The sequence below is a fragment of the Humulus lupulus genome, chromosome 1, assembly GCF_963169125.1.
Source record: "Humulus lupulus chromosome 1, drHumLupu1.1, whole genome shotgun sequence".
Lineage (NCBI taxonomy): Eukaryota > Viridiplantae > Streptophyta > Magnoliopsida > Rosales > Cannabaceae > Humulus > Humulus lupulus.
Window position 1 is genome coordinate 5,322,924 of NC_084793.1, and position 16,681 is coordinate 5,339,604.

Below are 16,681 nucleotides of genomic sequence, written 5' to 3' on the forward strand. Positions count from 1 at the left end.
GGACGAACCGTACATAGCTTATCTGTATTTGTCAAAGAAAAATGTATTTTACGAAAATAAAAAAATAAATAGGCATAAATGCATACTTGCATAGAACACAAGGGAGGTCTATATATTATAATGGAAGATACTATTTTATTATCTTATATTTATATCATTATTAAGATATTAGAAAATTCATAACTTCGAATTTATGATTTGTTTCAAATTTTATAAAGATGGTAATTATATACATTTATATAAATTTAAATATCTCAAGCACTTCATTCATGTAAGATATTGATACAATGCTGTAACTTTTTATCCAATAATTTTTAATAGATAGATTGTACGCATTTTTCTTCAACTAAATTATTAATTATTTTTATTAAATTTATATTAATGTCATATAAATTTCAAATAAATATTCTATTTTAATTAAATAATTTATTTATTTTTATTTAATTTTATGTTTGTTTTAATTTTTGAATTTGGGAGTGACAACAACAAAATATTATATATTATATGTTTAATATAATATTAAATATTATAAATAGATTTTAAATTTAAGTTTCTTGCTAGGTTTTAAAAAAAAAACACTTTGTTGCTAATTGATAGTAGATTATATTATATATTTAATATGATATTATTCTAATACATGAGTTTAAGTTTAATTAAATTTTATTTAAATTATGAAATGTATGATTTTATTATTTTTAAATAATTATCATTGCAAAATATCTCAAAAATATCATATTTTAATTTGTTAATTTATTTATTATTTTTAAATAATTATCATTATAAAATATCACAAAAATATCCTCTTTTTATTTTTTAATTATTTATTTAATTTTAAGTGATGTTTACAATTTATTGTTAAATATAAGAATATTCTATTAAATATATGAATATTTCGTTAAAATTATTATTAAAAAAATAAAAACTGTTAAAACCAAGAATTTTTATTATCTACCCCTTTTATATAAAAGAAAAATAAATAAATAAATAGAGAGCTAAGTTCTAATTCTATTTTTTTTTAAATATTTTTTTTCCATTTAGATATATGTCTATTTGAAGAAAGTACATTATTTTGAAGATGATTAGCTAATAGAATTTTTTTTAATTTTTTTTAAATAATAGGATTTGAATAAATTTTAATTATTAAATTATTTCATTAATTTGATAAAGAATAATCACATAAAATCTTCCAACTGAAAACAGAATGATATCATTTTTTTTTTAAAAAAAACTGATAAAGAATAGGCTACAATAATAATAGCTTTTCACACTTATAGTAAAGTACCGACCAAAAATAGCATATGAGAAAGCTATGAAGCCTTAAACCTCTTTTGGTGATTGGATATTTCACATTTTATGGTTGGCTTCCTCGTAAAATAGAGTGAGATATTATAAATTGGTTCATAATTACAATGGCTCTGATCATCATTACTCACCTAGCCAAATATGATGGTTTAATCATGACATAAATCAACTTAATTTTTTTTTTAATTTCATAACATTATAGTACAAAAAATGGTAATGGTCCAGTGTAACCCACTATTAACATCTATGAAGAGAAGAAGTATCGAACCACTTTACGAGGAGGAGAGCAGAAGCAACAAGACCATCACTATTGGGGATCGACACCATCACTTTGGAAGACAAATACCTATGTATATACAAATTTTTGGCATGAGCCCTAATCGAACTAGTAATCCATTGGTACAAAACAAAAGTTCCATCGCTAGGCGAAACGCACGAATGTATAAATAAACTTAACTTGTATAAATATCATTCATTGCCCAATTCTCATTATTCGTTTTCATTTTATTTATTTCATTAAAGAAAAAAAGAAATTAGGTCACCAAAACATATGTTCCGATCAACCAATTATTGACACGTTAAATTAGTCATAACATTTTCATTTTTAATAAAAAAAAATAACCGAATTTCATTGATTAGAATTACGAAATACATTGGTCATAATACAAGATTGAGATTTTTTCAACCAAGTAACCTCATTTTCCAACTGTAATACATAGGGCTGAGCATAAAATTCGAAAAACTAAAAAAACTGAGTACACCGACCTTCCAAACACCGAAAAAACCAAAACCAATTAAACCGAACGACGTAAACCACCACTGTTCGGTTGGTTTGAAAAATTCGTATGGACCGACCGGTCTGAACCGAAACCGACCGAACTTATAAATATGTATTGTATAGGTTATGTTATGCATATGGACTTTTAATTATGTTTTCAAACTTTCAAATTTGTGAATGTAACTATGTTCTATGTATTTATGTTTTAAAAAAGCACCAAAATTGATTACAACAATCCAAATTTTTTAGTTTTTTTTTTAACTAAAACTTTCTAAAAAAATTATGGAATTTAAAAAAAAAAAAAATTTAACTTCGGTTTGGTCAATTTAACCAACCAAACTACGGTCCAAAACGATCGGTTTTTTTATTTAATTGGTTTCGGTCGGTTTTTGGATTGCATAAATCCGGACCAAAAATTGAATTTTGGATTTAATAATATGAAAAAACTGCACAAACCGACCAATGTTGAATCCTAGTAATACATATGTAACTAAACTATGTACTGCGATATTACTATTAGGCAATATATGTACTAGACACAACCGAAAAAACAGGTAACAAGAATCTAATAGTCCTGAGAATACATCCTGTTGAGAAACAAAATCAACAGAGGAAGTGCATTGAAATGTTAAATAGAATAGTTATAATGTTATTTAATACACAATTTCCCGGTAAATAGCCGGGAAAATGTAAATTAAATTAAAAAACAATATTTTAGTACGGACAAACCGGAATAGCCGGTAGCATGCTTGAGAGCGGAGCTCTGATATACGGAAGTGCCGTACTCGTTGAAACGACACGTGTCAATTGCCGACAGATCTCTAAACCGGACAAATACGTACATTTACCGGATAATTAAATATGTTTTAGTTACTCTTCAACGTCGTCCACGTGGCTACGTGGCTAATCACAAAGCGAGTAGCGTGAGCTGACATGGACTTGGTGGTCCCCACTCCACGTAGAGAATCAGAGGACCAATGGAGAGAGGTGCAGTTATGATCTTGAGGTTCGGAGAGATGTCAGAAGAAGAGGCTCTGGCACGTGACGGACCGACACACACCTTGCCACGTCGGACGGGTAAAGCCTCTCAGAAAATCAGAATTTTTATTTTAATTAAAAAAAAAAAAGCTGTGAAATGAGAGTCAGTTAGCGGCGGTTAGGAAGGTGATAATGTTTGTTAAACGTAGTTTGCACTGGGTTAGAGTTTAACTTAACTCTGGTTAGGTAAAGTTAATGGGTATGGTTTAATCAAAGTTAGGCAAATTTATTTGGGACCCCACTGGAAACGTTCCATTTTTGCTATAAAAACAAAGCGTCATCGGAGTTTTTCCTTGACTCCATTTTCAGCTTCTCCCGTTTTTTTTTTTTTTGTATTCTCAGAGCCAAAAACAGAGACATTTTTGCGGTGAAGACCGTGATATAGTTGAAGATTGTAATCAAAACGTAAAGGAGAGAGCTCTTCATTGAGCTACAACAATGGCGATTTCTCTGAGATGTTTCTCTCTCTGTTCATTCATGATCTTTCTTCTTCTTCTTCTAATTGTTAATGCGAAAGCATCGACAGGGAAACATGAGGTTGTACAGTCAAGGTTCGTAAATTTCGACTTTGATCATAATAAGCTTAATCATACACATTTGTGTATAGAGATTGTTCATTGATTTTCTTTTTCTACATCTCTGAAAATTTAGATACAATTGTATATAGAGATTGTAATTTGGATGATTTACAGTAAATGATCCACATTAAGCGTAAATTTTGAATTCTCATTCGCTTTCTTTCTCCTTTTTCCTTCTTTGATTAATGCAGGCCATTGGAAACAGGAGAGTTGCAGAGTTTGAAGAATTCATCAATGGCGGAGAGGTTAGTTTTTTATTAATCAAATGCAACAAACACTATCATTCTCTCCACTTTTACTGAGATCATTTGTGCCGTTTTTACTTCTGATCTATACCGTCCACGTGGCCAAAGGCTAATTTACACGTACAATCCAGACCGTCGGATCGGATCTGAACAATCCGAATCGTTAATTCTTTTTTGAGTTAATGCTTTCCGGTCTGACTCATTTGCTCCATTCCGAGTCAAAGAAAAATTATAAATATCAGTGGTTATTAATTATTTTTGACTTTTTGTATAATTAATCAAATTACTGCTATTTTCCAAAATAATAATCAAGTTACTAATATTAACTGTTTCGAGGTTAGTTTGGTCTTTTTGATGTTATAAACTTAAGTCTCTACATTGACAAGACGGTGACTGTCTTGACTGTTTACTGTAAAGTGTTTTTTTTTACTGTTAATTTCAATTAAAAAGAACATATTATTAAATTAATGTTTAAATTAGAACAAGCTGTAATAAATGTTCACGTTCTAACGTGACGATTTTCCTTTTTCTTTGAAAAGACTACTTAGATTTCTTGTTAGTAATGGAGTTTTACTTTTTCTTATCTTTTTTTATAATTGAAATGTAAAATTTACTTTATTGGTTTTCAATAATTAATTTTGCTATTTTCAGTTCGGATGAAAATGATGCTTGGAATAATGAACACGCAGTCGAAAATCCAGAAGAAATTGCTTCTATGGTTGATATGTAAGTCTCTCACTCTTTTTTTTTTTGGGTGTAGTTTTAGTGAGAGAAATTAACTTAATCAATGTTCATTTAATTGAACTATTTACTTCTCTCATAATATGCATTATTTAATATCATGGACAGTGGGGACCCCAGCATTACTTGTAATTAACTCAACTCTTATTAGATTTCCTTCTGACTCAGGGCACTAACAAAAACATGAAGAGAGTTCTCTACTATATATTGATCATTGGGTAGAATTTGGAATATTATTTGCCTCCTTATCCAATTTCCAATGCCTTTGTTTATTACCCATTAAAAGGGGAAGAGTCAAATCCCTCAACCACATGCATTTTTTAATCAAATCAACCAAAATTTGTAATTGGGTATATTGCTTCGACGGGAAGTAATTAGGACTCTGCTGAACCTAGTTAATTAGCCGATTAAAAGTCTGATTATAGCATCTAGTTTTGTGGCTACAGATTACTAAGCACATGGTTCAGTTCAGTGAAAAAGTACTCCCTAAAGGACAATAAGACACCCTACTTTTCTGCCTCTTTAATCACAAATCTATCTTATAGCATTGGTATTATAAGATTTCATTGACAATATAATATAAACCAGATTAACTTCCTTTTGGGATTGTGTGAGGAATCAACCACCCATGTTCTTGGCCCGAATCAATCACACTTCTCTCTTATAATCTTAGTTTGCCAGCTCTCTCACCCACATGCCCATGTCGCCAGATCCGCTCGTCACGCTTTACAATTAATTTCTTCTTGTCATTTTCGTACCTCATCCAAACTCATTCCTTTTCTGTGCTTGCTTTTTATACCAGTCTTATTTTTTTCTTCCACATATGTCCTTCAAATTTCCTTTTTCCTACACTTACATATATATTTATTTTAAGCATAAGAAATATTAGAAAAAGGTTCCTTCTGTAGTTCAACCACATGTCAGTATGTAGCTTACTCTGCCTTTCATATCAGATCTCGTGCCTATTCTGAACATTTTGGTTGGTGATACACTGCTGCACCCACAAAATGATATTTGAATCAAGATTTAGGAACTATTGATTATACCCTTGGAATCCAATGTCTTGTCCAATTAATGCAAATGAGCTTGTAATCTCCATCATCTTTTTCACATAATTATTATTATTAGGATCAAATTCACCCACTGTCACTTTTCAAACAGAGCACATTTTTGTTTTATACAGCCAAAATAAACGTAACTTGATCTTACTCTCTCCAAAAGTGGGGCACGCTACTTAATTTTGGCCCTCAATGACCAGCCTGTCTATATATATAAAGCTTCAAAAACTACAAAACCACAGATCTGGCTTCTTATCACAAAATTGCATCTTTATCTTTTGTTCACTTACACTGACTCGGTAGCTGGTTTCACTGAAAGAACTATGTTCTTCAACGAGACCAGCATGGCCTCATTTAATGACCCTAAAATTATATGTATAAAGTAAAAAAAAGGTCTCCACCGACAAGGCCATTGTTCTGTACAACACTGAATTAATTCTCCTCTTCAAAATTTAGTATTATTAATTATTATTACTCTAAATGAAAGCTTCGACAAAAAAGTTAAGGAGTCAAGTCTCCGTATAGACCGTAAACAAAGACCGTACCCCCGCCCCCATGTTCTACTGTTGGTTCAATTAGTCTATACACACTCATGTGCCATGCATGTGAGAGACGACATATTAATATACATCAATAAATGTTAAACCTTTGTCACATGCATTGTATCATACGAATAGTATTTTTTAATTTTGATGACAATGAAGATTATTATCTAATTATTATAGGTTGATTTTTCTCTCAATGTTATCTCAGGGACATCCGCAATCACACCGAAAGAAGGAAGTTGGGATTTTTCTCATGTGGAACAGGAAATCCAATTGATGACTGCTGGCGTTGTGACCCTCGTTGGCACTTACGCCGAAAACATCTAGCCAATTGCGCCATTGGGTTCGGTCGCAACGCCGTTGGTGGTCGTGACGGCAAGTACTACGTCGTCAATAACCCTCGAGACGATGATCCTGTCAACCCCAGACCCGGAACACTCCGCCACGCTGTCATCCAAGACAGGCCATTGTGGATTGTGTTCAAGAGGGACATGGTGATCACACTCAAGCAGGAGCTTTTAATGAATAGCTTTAAGACCATTGATGCGAGAGGTGTCAATGTCCACATTGCCTATGGAGCTTGTATTACTATCCAATACGTGACCAATGTTATTATCCACGGTCTACACATCCATGATTGCAAGCCCACTGGCAACGCCATGGTTCGGAGCTCGCCAAGTCATTATGGGTGGAGGACAATGGCAGATGGGGATGCCATATCCATATTTGGATCAAGTCACATTTGGATTGATCACAACTCTCTGTCCAACTGTGCCGATGGCCTTGTCGATGCTATAATGGGCTCGACTGCCCTTACCATTTCTAACAACTACTTCACTCACCACAATGAGGTCAGTCTAATTTCTCTCCTTAATGATTTTAAGTAATCACAACTTGGGTAAATATTTTAAATATTCAAAGTTAAAATATCGTTTTTATTGCAAAAACAGGTCATACTATTAGGTCACAGTGACTCGTACACAAGAGACAAACAAATGCAAGTGACCATCGCTTACAACCATTTCGGCGAGGGTCTTATCCAGAGAATGCCAAGGTAATAACATGTCTAAAGCAAGTCCATTTACCTAATTACCTTCTTTTATGACATATTCTGATCAATTATTGGAACCAATTTATTGATCTTGCAGATGTAGGCACGGGTATTTCCACGTGGTGAACAATGACTACACTCATTGGGAAATGTACGCTATAGGTGGTAGTGCTAACCCCACCATTAACAGCCAAGGCAACAGATACCTTGCCCCTGTAAACCCTTTTGCCAAGGAGGTACATACTCTGAACCCACAACATTATACAATAAGAATGAATTTGTAAACATATTTTATAGAAATATCTTTTTTATTAAAAGATCAATTTTTTGTGGAATATTTACATTCCTTAAAACTGGAAATATTCACTAATATCTTGCAAATATTCACTAAAACTGGAATTTCAGAATTGATTCTGACAGTTTAAATTAATTAACAGGTTACAAAGAGGGTTGATACAGCCACTGGCTCATGGAGACACTGGAATTGGAGATCAGAGGGAGACCTGTTGCTCAATGGAGCTTATTTCACTCCATCAGGAGCTGGAGCTGCAGCCAGCTATGCCAGAGCCTCAAGTTTGGGGGCCAAGTCCTCTTCCATGGTTGGCTCTCTTACTTCTGCTGCTGGCGTCCTAAACTGCCGCAGAGGCATACAATGTTAATTTCAATTTCGTAAAAAAAAAAAAAAAAGTAAACAAGAAAAAAAAAACATATCAAAAAAAAAAAAAGGAAGGAAGGAAGAAAAATAATATTTCATTTTTTTCTACCTCCTATTTTTATAGCATTATGATGAGTGAGTGAGTTTGCAGTCATGAAATCTGTTTACAAAGCCTATTTTGTATTTGCCCCCCCTCAGCTGTCAAATTTGAATATTTGACAAAGTGTAAATTTTTTTTCTTTTTTTCTTTCTTTTATTTTTCTTTTTTACCTCAAATATGTTGTTACTTGTTACATTGTTATCTATTAATCTACTTAATAGAGGGAAACTAGAAAGTGCCCAATTGAATCATTATTTTTTGTTATTCAATATACTGTCAACCTAATCGCTTTTGCTCAATTTGGAGTAGTAGAGATAATTATTTCAGACATTATTGTCTTTTGAGCTCTCACTTCATGTTGTGTTTGTAGTTATGTGATTTTATCCAGTGCTTTTGATCAATTATGGCGAATAATATGAGGTGTTGAGATATTAATTCTTGGGTTTCATTGATATGAGGACTGAGTATATATAACAACAATGCAACACTGTTTGCATGTCAGTTGATGGACCCCATGATATAACTCCATGCATTTATCAGCATTACATACCTAAACAGCAAAGCCATGATTTCACCAATTCAGTGTTTTTTTTAACTCTCTGTAAATTTGTCATCTTTAAGCAACGTGGTAGGTACCAAAAGACCCTATAATCGTTTTGAATATAATAATAAGGGATAATTGCGGTATAAGTATTTAATGTTTGAGTTTTGTACGCGGCATAGACTCGATGTTTATTTTTAGTGACAATAGTACCCAAAGTCAGTAAAAATGTAATTCCGCCAGTTTCTTCCATTAGATATGTTAATGAACTAATTAGGCAGATACGTATCACATTTTTATTAATCCAAATCATAATTATTTTAAAAATATTATTGAACTGGACCAGTTATCACGAAACGGAGACCTAACAGAAGAAGCTGATAAAATTACACTTCTACTGACTTTGGGTATTATTGTCACTAAAAATAAACATTGGGTCTATGCTGCATACAAAACTCAAACATTGGGTAATTATATGGCAAATATCCCTAATAATAATAATAATCCTACTAGATCTCTTTTGTTATTGAGATCTTTTTGAGTTTATAGCATTGTTGTCCAAGATATGTTTTTCACACTTTTACCACTCAGCTAATGATTATGATGTTTGGACTACGCTTTGGAGATTGGTTGCCTTATTGGCGGAAGATTTCAAGGCTAAATTGTCTGCAGATATCCAATAAGATTGAAGACTTTGATTTTTTTTTTTTTTTTTTTTGCAAAACTGTAGAAGCAAGAGTTTAAACTTCAACGTATAGGATGATTTTGAAAGAATAATTTTTTTTTTGTCAGTTTGAAAGAATATATTGATACAACATATTGGATTATGCAATTCTGTACAAGCAAGACACTTGTGAAAAGGCATTTAGAGATGTGATGCCAGGCTATGCACAAACATGACTTTGAAATGAGGCAATGACACTATTCTTCCAAGATTCAAGATAGTAAACCTATTTACAGAAACATGACATTCTATAGATACATTAGAGAGATATGGGAACTTGATTGCATTTACTTTTGGGTTCCAGTATTTTTATTTGAATGGGTCAACAGTTATATTTTTATTAGATGAGCCATAAGTAATCTCAGAGAAAATTTTATTGAAATTGGGGAGTTTGATTCTACAGAAACAACAACTTGTTATTATTATCGTGATGGTATATGGATTGACAATGAACGAATCCAAATAGTGTGATGGTATATGGATTGACAATGAACGAATCCAAATAGTGAAATGGTGTTTATGGGGATTTTAGAGATGATGTTTGTGTTTTATAAGTTAGTGATTTGATGAGTTTTCTAAGATATGCATAATTTTAATTTTGGGTTTAGTGATTTTTAATGTTATTTTATGAAAATATTAGGTTAATTAGAGATTATTGATGAATTTTAAATTTGCTTTTTTTTTTCTTTTTTTTTTTCCTTCTTTAAATATTGGTTTTATAGATTGGTTTTGGCTTGGAGGCTTGATTATTGTAGACTTGGACAACTCTTGGAGGTTAGTTTTAATTTTATTTTTCTTATATTTAATGTTATTAGTTTTTTGAAATGTATATGTAAATGTGATTTGATTAATATGTTATATAAATACGATTAGTTTATTTTTTTAGTGTAAAACTTTATGAATATGTATATTGTTGATTGTCTTTTTCGCTATAAACTAATTAAATAATAATTAAAGAAAATACAAGAAAAACACAAAGATTTTACGTGGTTGAGGTTATTAATTAACTCTAGTCCCCGTGTCAGGCTTCCATGGAGTTCAGACAGCATTTTAGCAGTGCGCTGAATACAAGGTGGAATTAAGTCCAACCAAGTAATTTCTTCATCCATGGTAAGTGCAATCTAAAGCTAATGCATGAGCTGCACCTAGAATGATAAATAACGAGTGTCTACTATCAAAAAGTAGAAAACCCAACTGAGAAGAAATAGAAAGTTGAGAAAGGAAGCTGCTAACAACTTCAACATATCTTTCAAATACAATTACATGGACACCAAGACCTGCTATCTAATGCAGTAACTAAGTGCCAAAGCTTCAGTTTCTTTTCGATAAAAGAAACCCTCTAACTTCGTAGCAAAACAAGCCAGAAAGTAAGTCATCAAAAGCACTCACAATAGCACCAAGATCAACAAAACCATGTGAAGAGTCTTAGGCAACATCCACATTCATCTTGAATGAATTGGAAGGTGGAATGGTCCAAGCTACAAGTGGACTGAAAACTAATTATAAGTGTGATTACTATCAAAAAATTAATTATAAAAGGTGTTTGGTACGAGGTAAAGTATGAGAATCTAAATTATTTTTTATGTTTGGTTCAAATTTTAAGAGAGTAAAGTAAATAATTTGTGTGAGTCTAACATGTAAAGTAAACTCTTTTGTATACAAGAGTTTAATATTACCCTTAACTCAAAACAAACACTTTCGCTTGTAAGTACGCTTGTTGGTGCTTGGAATAATAACCCGCACTAGGCGCTCAATCTGTAGCTTGGTTAAGATGTTTCGTTAGGTTCATGAATAATTCTCGCCTGTTATTGTCGGGCTTGGGTTGTTAGTTTGCTAGAACAGGCCTTTTTAAGGGTACAAGAAGAACACAAAACTTATCTGTGAAGTGTGTAATTACTATTAACAAAGGATTTTTCACAGCTTATAGCTGTTTCCTTGACTCTTAAATAACCAACTCCGATAACTTTGGGTAATAATAAAAAAAATTAAATTGGTTGTCTAACCAAAACAGTAGGATAAAGGTACATGCTTTTAAAAAATTGAACGCATACACACCTACACATAATAATATAATTAAAGAATTACAATAGAAATTAATAAGAATTCACTGCAACTACAAGAAAACAAGGCAAAAATGACTCCTATTTTATGTTGCCTCATCTTTATCGAGGCATGGAAAGATTGTGCACATACAAATTATAAAGTGCCACAAACAACAATTCGATTTTGGATAAACTAATCCATTTTTCCAATTCAATTCCTCTAATTAATTTAGAGTATTACAAACAAACATAACCAGTAACATGCTGTGCAGCATCTTTTTTATAAGGAAACGAAATTAAAAAACAAAATTGAAAATTCATCACACGCCCAAAATTGGATATTATGAAACATTGGGTGCAATGATCACAACAAATAGTTTCCCTCCAAAGTTGCACAAAAATCCACGGTTCGATAAATAGCCTTCCTAAGAAAAAGGAAGTTGGTAATCAGAATTAAAAAAAAAATTGCAGATACTGACATTAAGTGAGCACAAATATAAAACAAAACAAAAACATTTAAGAGCAAGGCAAGTCTCTCCTCCTATTCAAGATAAAAGAAAAGGCAAGTGAAAGTAGAGATAGGATACCTTCGAAAACTTTTCAACGCCTATCAGTTTTTCCAGATGACCGCTTTCCAGAGTACAAATGCTTTGGCTTCAAAGTAGGGATCACTCTGTCTGCCTCTCCACGTCGTGCATTTTTGTTCCTGTTCTTTGTAGATTTCTTAGCTATTTTTAGAGCCGAGCCCTTTTGAGTTGAATCCTTAAATCCATCACCAGGAGTGACTTCAGTGGGTGCCCTTGACCTTGACCTTGATCTTGACAGTGATAGGGATCTAGACCTGGCGCGCAGTTTCTTGCTGGGTGTGTCTGCATCCATATCCATAGGATCACCATCAGTATCCCCCCTATCAACAGACCTCTCCCTTTTCCTACCTCTCTTAGAGAGAGACCTGCTTCGAACTCGGTTAATTGCCAGTGATGGATCAAGCCCCAATGCTGATAGCTGCCTTCCCATTCTCTCTGATGTGAACTCCCTTTCCTTGTCAAATTTCCTAGGTACAATTGGCCTACTTTCTGCTGTACTTTTCTTGATTCTATGCTGTTGTATGAGCAAGCTTTTCTTTTTCCTGATTGCAGCCAATGCCTTCTGCTCATCTGGGGTCAATTCCTGTCCATCCATCTCAAAATCATCATCAGCCTCCTCAGCCTGTCTAAGTCCTTCTTCTCGCTCCAACTCTTCAAGCCTTTGTAAAATATCAGGATCAATGTAGTCATATACATTGTGCCCATCAAGAATTTCTGGCAGTACATCTTCCTTCCATTCATCGTTGGCCAAGATATAGTTCTTCTTTAAACTGGCAGAGTATACACCAGCACCACCATTCTCATTTTCCAAATCCCTTTCAGTTTTTCTCTTTTCATTCTCCGCAGCTTGCTTAGCCCTGGCTTCCAGAACTGCCTGAGGTATACAAGCTGGCCTTTCCTTCTGGTCACGAGGTTTTGGCATTGCAACATGAAACCTATTCAAGCAATCGTTTAGTTTTTTAGATTTCATCTTGATTTCCACCCTCTGATCCAACAACCTCTCACAAGCTGCATTCTTCACAGCAATTACCCCATCCTCAGTCAAAGTACTCATGGTCAGAAGCACCCCTTCATCATTTGCAGCCTCTCCTCCTTGACCAAGCACAGTCTTCAATGCCTCAGCTTTCATCTCCATGACCAACTTCTTATCATCCTCGGAAATACCGTCCAATGGCTGCAAATCAGTCTTGTTGCAGACTATAATCAATGGTTTGTTCATAAACAAAGACTTGATACTGTGAAAAAGAGCAGCCTGCTGAGCAATAGTATAGCCACAAGACCCTGAGACATCCAAGAAGAACAGCACAGCCGCTCTTAAATGTGCCAAAGCTGTGATACTGCACATCTCAATAATGTTGCGGTCTTCAAATGGACGATCCAAGATACCCGGTGTATCAATAACTTGGTACCTAAGGTATTTATAGTCTGTGTGGCCAACAAATAGTGACTTTGTGGTAAAAGCATAAGGCTGGACATCAACATCAGCTCGAGTGATCTTGTTAATAAATGAGCTCTTTCCAACATTAGGATACCCACAAATCAGGATTGTACGAGTGTTAGGATCTATTGAAGGTAGCCTTGCCATGTGCTGTCTAATTTGTTCCAAGTATGCCAAACTAGGACCAATCCTTTTTATCACAGTACACATTCGACCAAGAGCAGCAACTTTCAGGCACTTGCATCTGTAAAGTGAGTCACCATACTTCAACAATCTCACATAATCTTTGGCAATCTTACTGATAAGATTCCTTGCAGTATTAATTTGGCCAAGCGCAAGCTTGTAATGGTCCTTGTTGTAGAGAACATGAAGAAGATCACCATAAAAAGGATGGATATCATCCAGCCTAGGGAACTCATCAATGATAGCAGAGAGCTTTTCATAAAAATTTGTTTGTGTATACTTCACTTTCCGCATATAAAACTGACGGAGACGGGAGATGGCATATCCCTTGTGGACAACAGTGGGCGTCTGGCGTTGGGTACGAGAAAGGATGATGTCAATGAAGTCCTTTCCAGTCGGCACCACAGTAATCTTCTTGAAGTTATATTGCACCATTGTTGCTGTCTAATCTGAGGTTTAAATGATAACCATATGAGTTAAACCAATTAAACACAATAAAGATCATGATCACCATTTTTTTTTTAAATAATAAGAGGACAAGGAAAACATAGTGCAGTATGAATAAAGGCCACTAAACAATTTGTGGCCAAATTTTTACTCTGTAAACAACATCATCCTAAGAAACAACATGCAAAATTCGAAATCGAAGAAGATTAACCTGGACGAGCACTTTTGACCTACTCAAATATCATCTTTCTCGTATCTTAGTCTCTCTATTATACGCATACATTCAGACACAAAATCAAGGGAACAGAGCATAGAAAGCCCAAAACAAATAGATAAACTGTGATGGTAATGGTAAATACAATAGCACACGGTCAATTAGCTATTATTCTAAGATAAAAGAAAACTTTCATCTCTGGTAACAGCTGCTCTTTTCTTAGAAAAACTCATATTTCACCAACAAAAAAAAAAGCTAACTTTCTTTTACACACGCATAACCCATCCATTTATCAATCATCATACAAACTCAACCAAACTTCCACAAGTAACCATCCAAATACTGCATTACTTATTAATCAAAACGGCTACAACCAAACAATTGAAAAAAATGAACTCCGACTTAGGGTTTACCAAAACAAGAACAAAAAATCAGGTGAGCAAATAGATGGTGGACTAGAGGCGAGAACAGAACAGTTCGAGACAAGTCAACATAAGAATAATATAAAGCTATGCTCGACTTGGAGAAAGAGAGAGAGAGAGAGAGAGAGAGAAATGGGCTCTTCGTAAGCTATAGCTCAGTGTAAATCTTTCACAAGCTATAACAATATATCTGAGATCCATCCATGGCTACAGCTACAGATTATGCATGTATATGCATATATAAGTATATAGAAGGAGATACCTTGAAGCTACCGGCGAATGGCAGAGGATCAACGGAATGAAGGTAGACAGCGGTTGTGGAGCGGCGGCGGGTTTGTGGTTTATGACATGCCCTAAGGGTTACCAGCGGCTGTGAAAAGAAGAGGAACAAGGGTTTTAGGGAAACCCTCTTTCAATCGTTGAGTATTAATATATAGTTTGTTCTTTTTCTGAAAAGATCCCCAAGTTTTACATATTTCTAATACAGGCCCTCTTAAAGTCTATTAATTAATTAAGGGCACTATTCTCTTAGCTATTTTTATTTAAACCGTTTAAAAACAAAATTATATTTAAATGGACACTTTCAATTAGGGTTGTCCAAAAAAATTTGCAACCCGCCCAAATTAACCCGAAAAAATCGATAAAAAATGCAACCTGAAAAACTCGACTTTCATTTCAAACCGCCCAATTACTATATTGGGCGGGTTGAAATCTTTGGCAACCCGCCCAATGTAACCCGACCCGCCCAATTAGAAATTTGTCTATTTTTTAAAATTTTATATTTATTTAATTATTAATTGTACATATATAAAACTAAATTCAAATTATTTTTTTTATAAAAAATCTATATTTAAAAGTAACAATTATTTTAGTTACAAATATAAACTAAAAATAAATAAAATTAGTGAAAAATGATTTTTTTAGAAAAAAGTTTTATTCCGATGATCGGGTTGAACTTCATTTTTTTATAATTTGGTAGGTTACGGATTGAAAAATATCAACCCGATTATAAGTTTAAGTTTGCCAAAAATCTACAAAACCCGCTCAAACCGACCAATGAACAACCCTACTTTCAATCTAAATAAATTCAAAGGAAGGCTTCCTACGAATATTATGAGATTTTTACGCCAGCTATGAAAACATATAAAAAGTGATTGAATCACATAAAAATAAAAAGAAGTGGTAGAATATTCGTATAAAAAGTCAAAATATGACTAGTTAGACAATTGAGGTTAAACTTAAAAGTCACCCAACTAATCAGTCCGAACAAAGTAAATTTGAGCCAAAAATTTTTTTTTTTACCCACATTACTAATTTTATTTTAAACAAAAATTATTTTGGAAAATTTTCACTTTTTATTTTTTATATAAAAAAAACACTTCTACTCATATTTCTTCCCATTTTAGAAAAGTTCTTTCTTTTCATTTTCCTCATCAAGCAACTCCAAATTTTGCTTTCGATTTATTCTTCTCTAATAATTTTTAGTCATCTACCTCTCATATTGACATTTTTTCTAAACTAAGATCAGGTGGTGTTCATCCAATCTAATCTGCATTATTTTGGTCATAATAAATCTAATATGCACTAAGTACGAATTTCATATTTTGAATCAAATCCGCACTCTAGCTCAAAACCAATTAAACCCGAAAAAAGTATGGATCAGATTGGTTACCTTTAGGGGTGAATATTTGACCCGAAAAACTCGCAAACCTGCCTGACCCGCAATCCGAAAACCCGATTTTTTGCAAAACTTGTCGACTTCGGGTGAAATCCGACCCAAACTCGACATGGTTCAGGTTGGGTTCGGGTTTTAAAATTGAGGACACACAGGTTCGAGTTTTAAAATTGAGGACACAAGAGTTTGGGTTTTAAAATTAAAGACACACGGGTTCGGGTGTAACCCGAACACGAACATAACTAAAACAAAATTTCAAAAAAATTAATGTTTTTTTCAAAAAAAAATTACTAATGCCCAATTTGTAAAAAAAAATC

At 33.4% G+C, this 16,681-nt stretch overlaps 2 protein-coding genes across 3 annotated transcripts; one reads left to right on the forward strand and one right to left on the reverse strand.

Annotated features, from left to right (window-relative positions):
* Positions 1-3,401: 3,401 nt before the first annotated feature.
* LOC133783449 (probable pectate lyase 8) lies at positions 3,402-8,390 on the forward strand. Its single transcript, XM_062223083.1, has 7 exons — positions 3,402-3,669; positions 3,888-3,941; positions 4,593-4,667; positions 6,494-7,136; positions 7,236-7,339; positions 7,434-7,572; positions 7,774-8,390. The coding sequence occupies exons 1-7, from the start codon at positions 3,557-3,559 to the stop codon at positions 7,993-7,995; spliced, it is 1,350 nt and encodes a 449-aa protein (XP_062079067.1). The 5' UTR covers positions 3,402-3,556; the 3' UTR covers positions 7,996-8,390.
* Positions 8,391-11,418: 3,028 nt separating this feature from the next.
* On the reverse strand, positions 11,419-15,107 carry LOC133783458 (nucleolar GTP-binding protein 1-like). Of its 2 annotated transcripts, none has more exons than XM_062223099.1 (3): positions 14,952-15,107; positions 11,986-14,055; positions 11,419-11,819 (listed from the first exon to the last, which is right to left on the reverse strand). In XM_062223099.1, the coding sequence occupies exon 2, from the start codon at positions 14,039-14,041 to the stop codon at positions 11,999-12,001; it is 2,043 nt and encodes a 680-aa protein (XP_062079083.1). In that variant the 5' UTR covers positions 14,042-14,055; positions 14,952-15,107; the 3' UTR covers positions 11,419-11,819; positions 11,986-11,998. The 2 variants fall into 2 exon arrangements, with proteins under 2 accessions (XP_062079083.1, XP_062079077.1); XM_062223093.1 differs by having other exon boundaries at positions 11,419-11,823.
* Positions 15,108-16,681: the final 1,574 nt, after the last annotated feature.

What these genes read in the sequence shown, in the direction of transcription:
- LOC133783449 (XM_062223083.1), top strand. Translation starts at nt 3,557, where the DNA reads ATGGCGATTTCTCTGAGATGTTTCTCTCTCTGTTCATTCATGATCTTT. An exon ending in CATGAGGTTGTACAGTCAAG is followed by an intron (nt 3,670 to 3,887) that starts GTTCGTAAATTT and finishes TGATTAATGCAG; the next exon opens with GCCATTGGAAACAGGAGAGT. An exon ending in ATTGCTTCTATGGTTGATAT is followed by an intron (nt 4,668 to 6,493) that starts GTAAGTCTCTCA and finishes ATGTTATCTCAG; the next exon opens with GGACATCCGCAATCACACCG.
- LOC133783458 (XM_062223099.1), bottom strand. Translation starts at nt 14,041, where the DNA reads ATGGTGCAATATAACTTCAAGAAGATTACTGTGGTGCCGACTGGAAAG.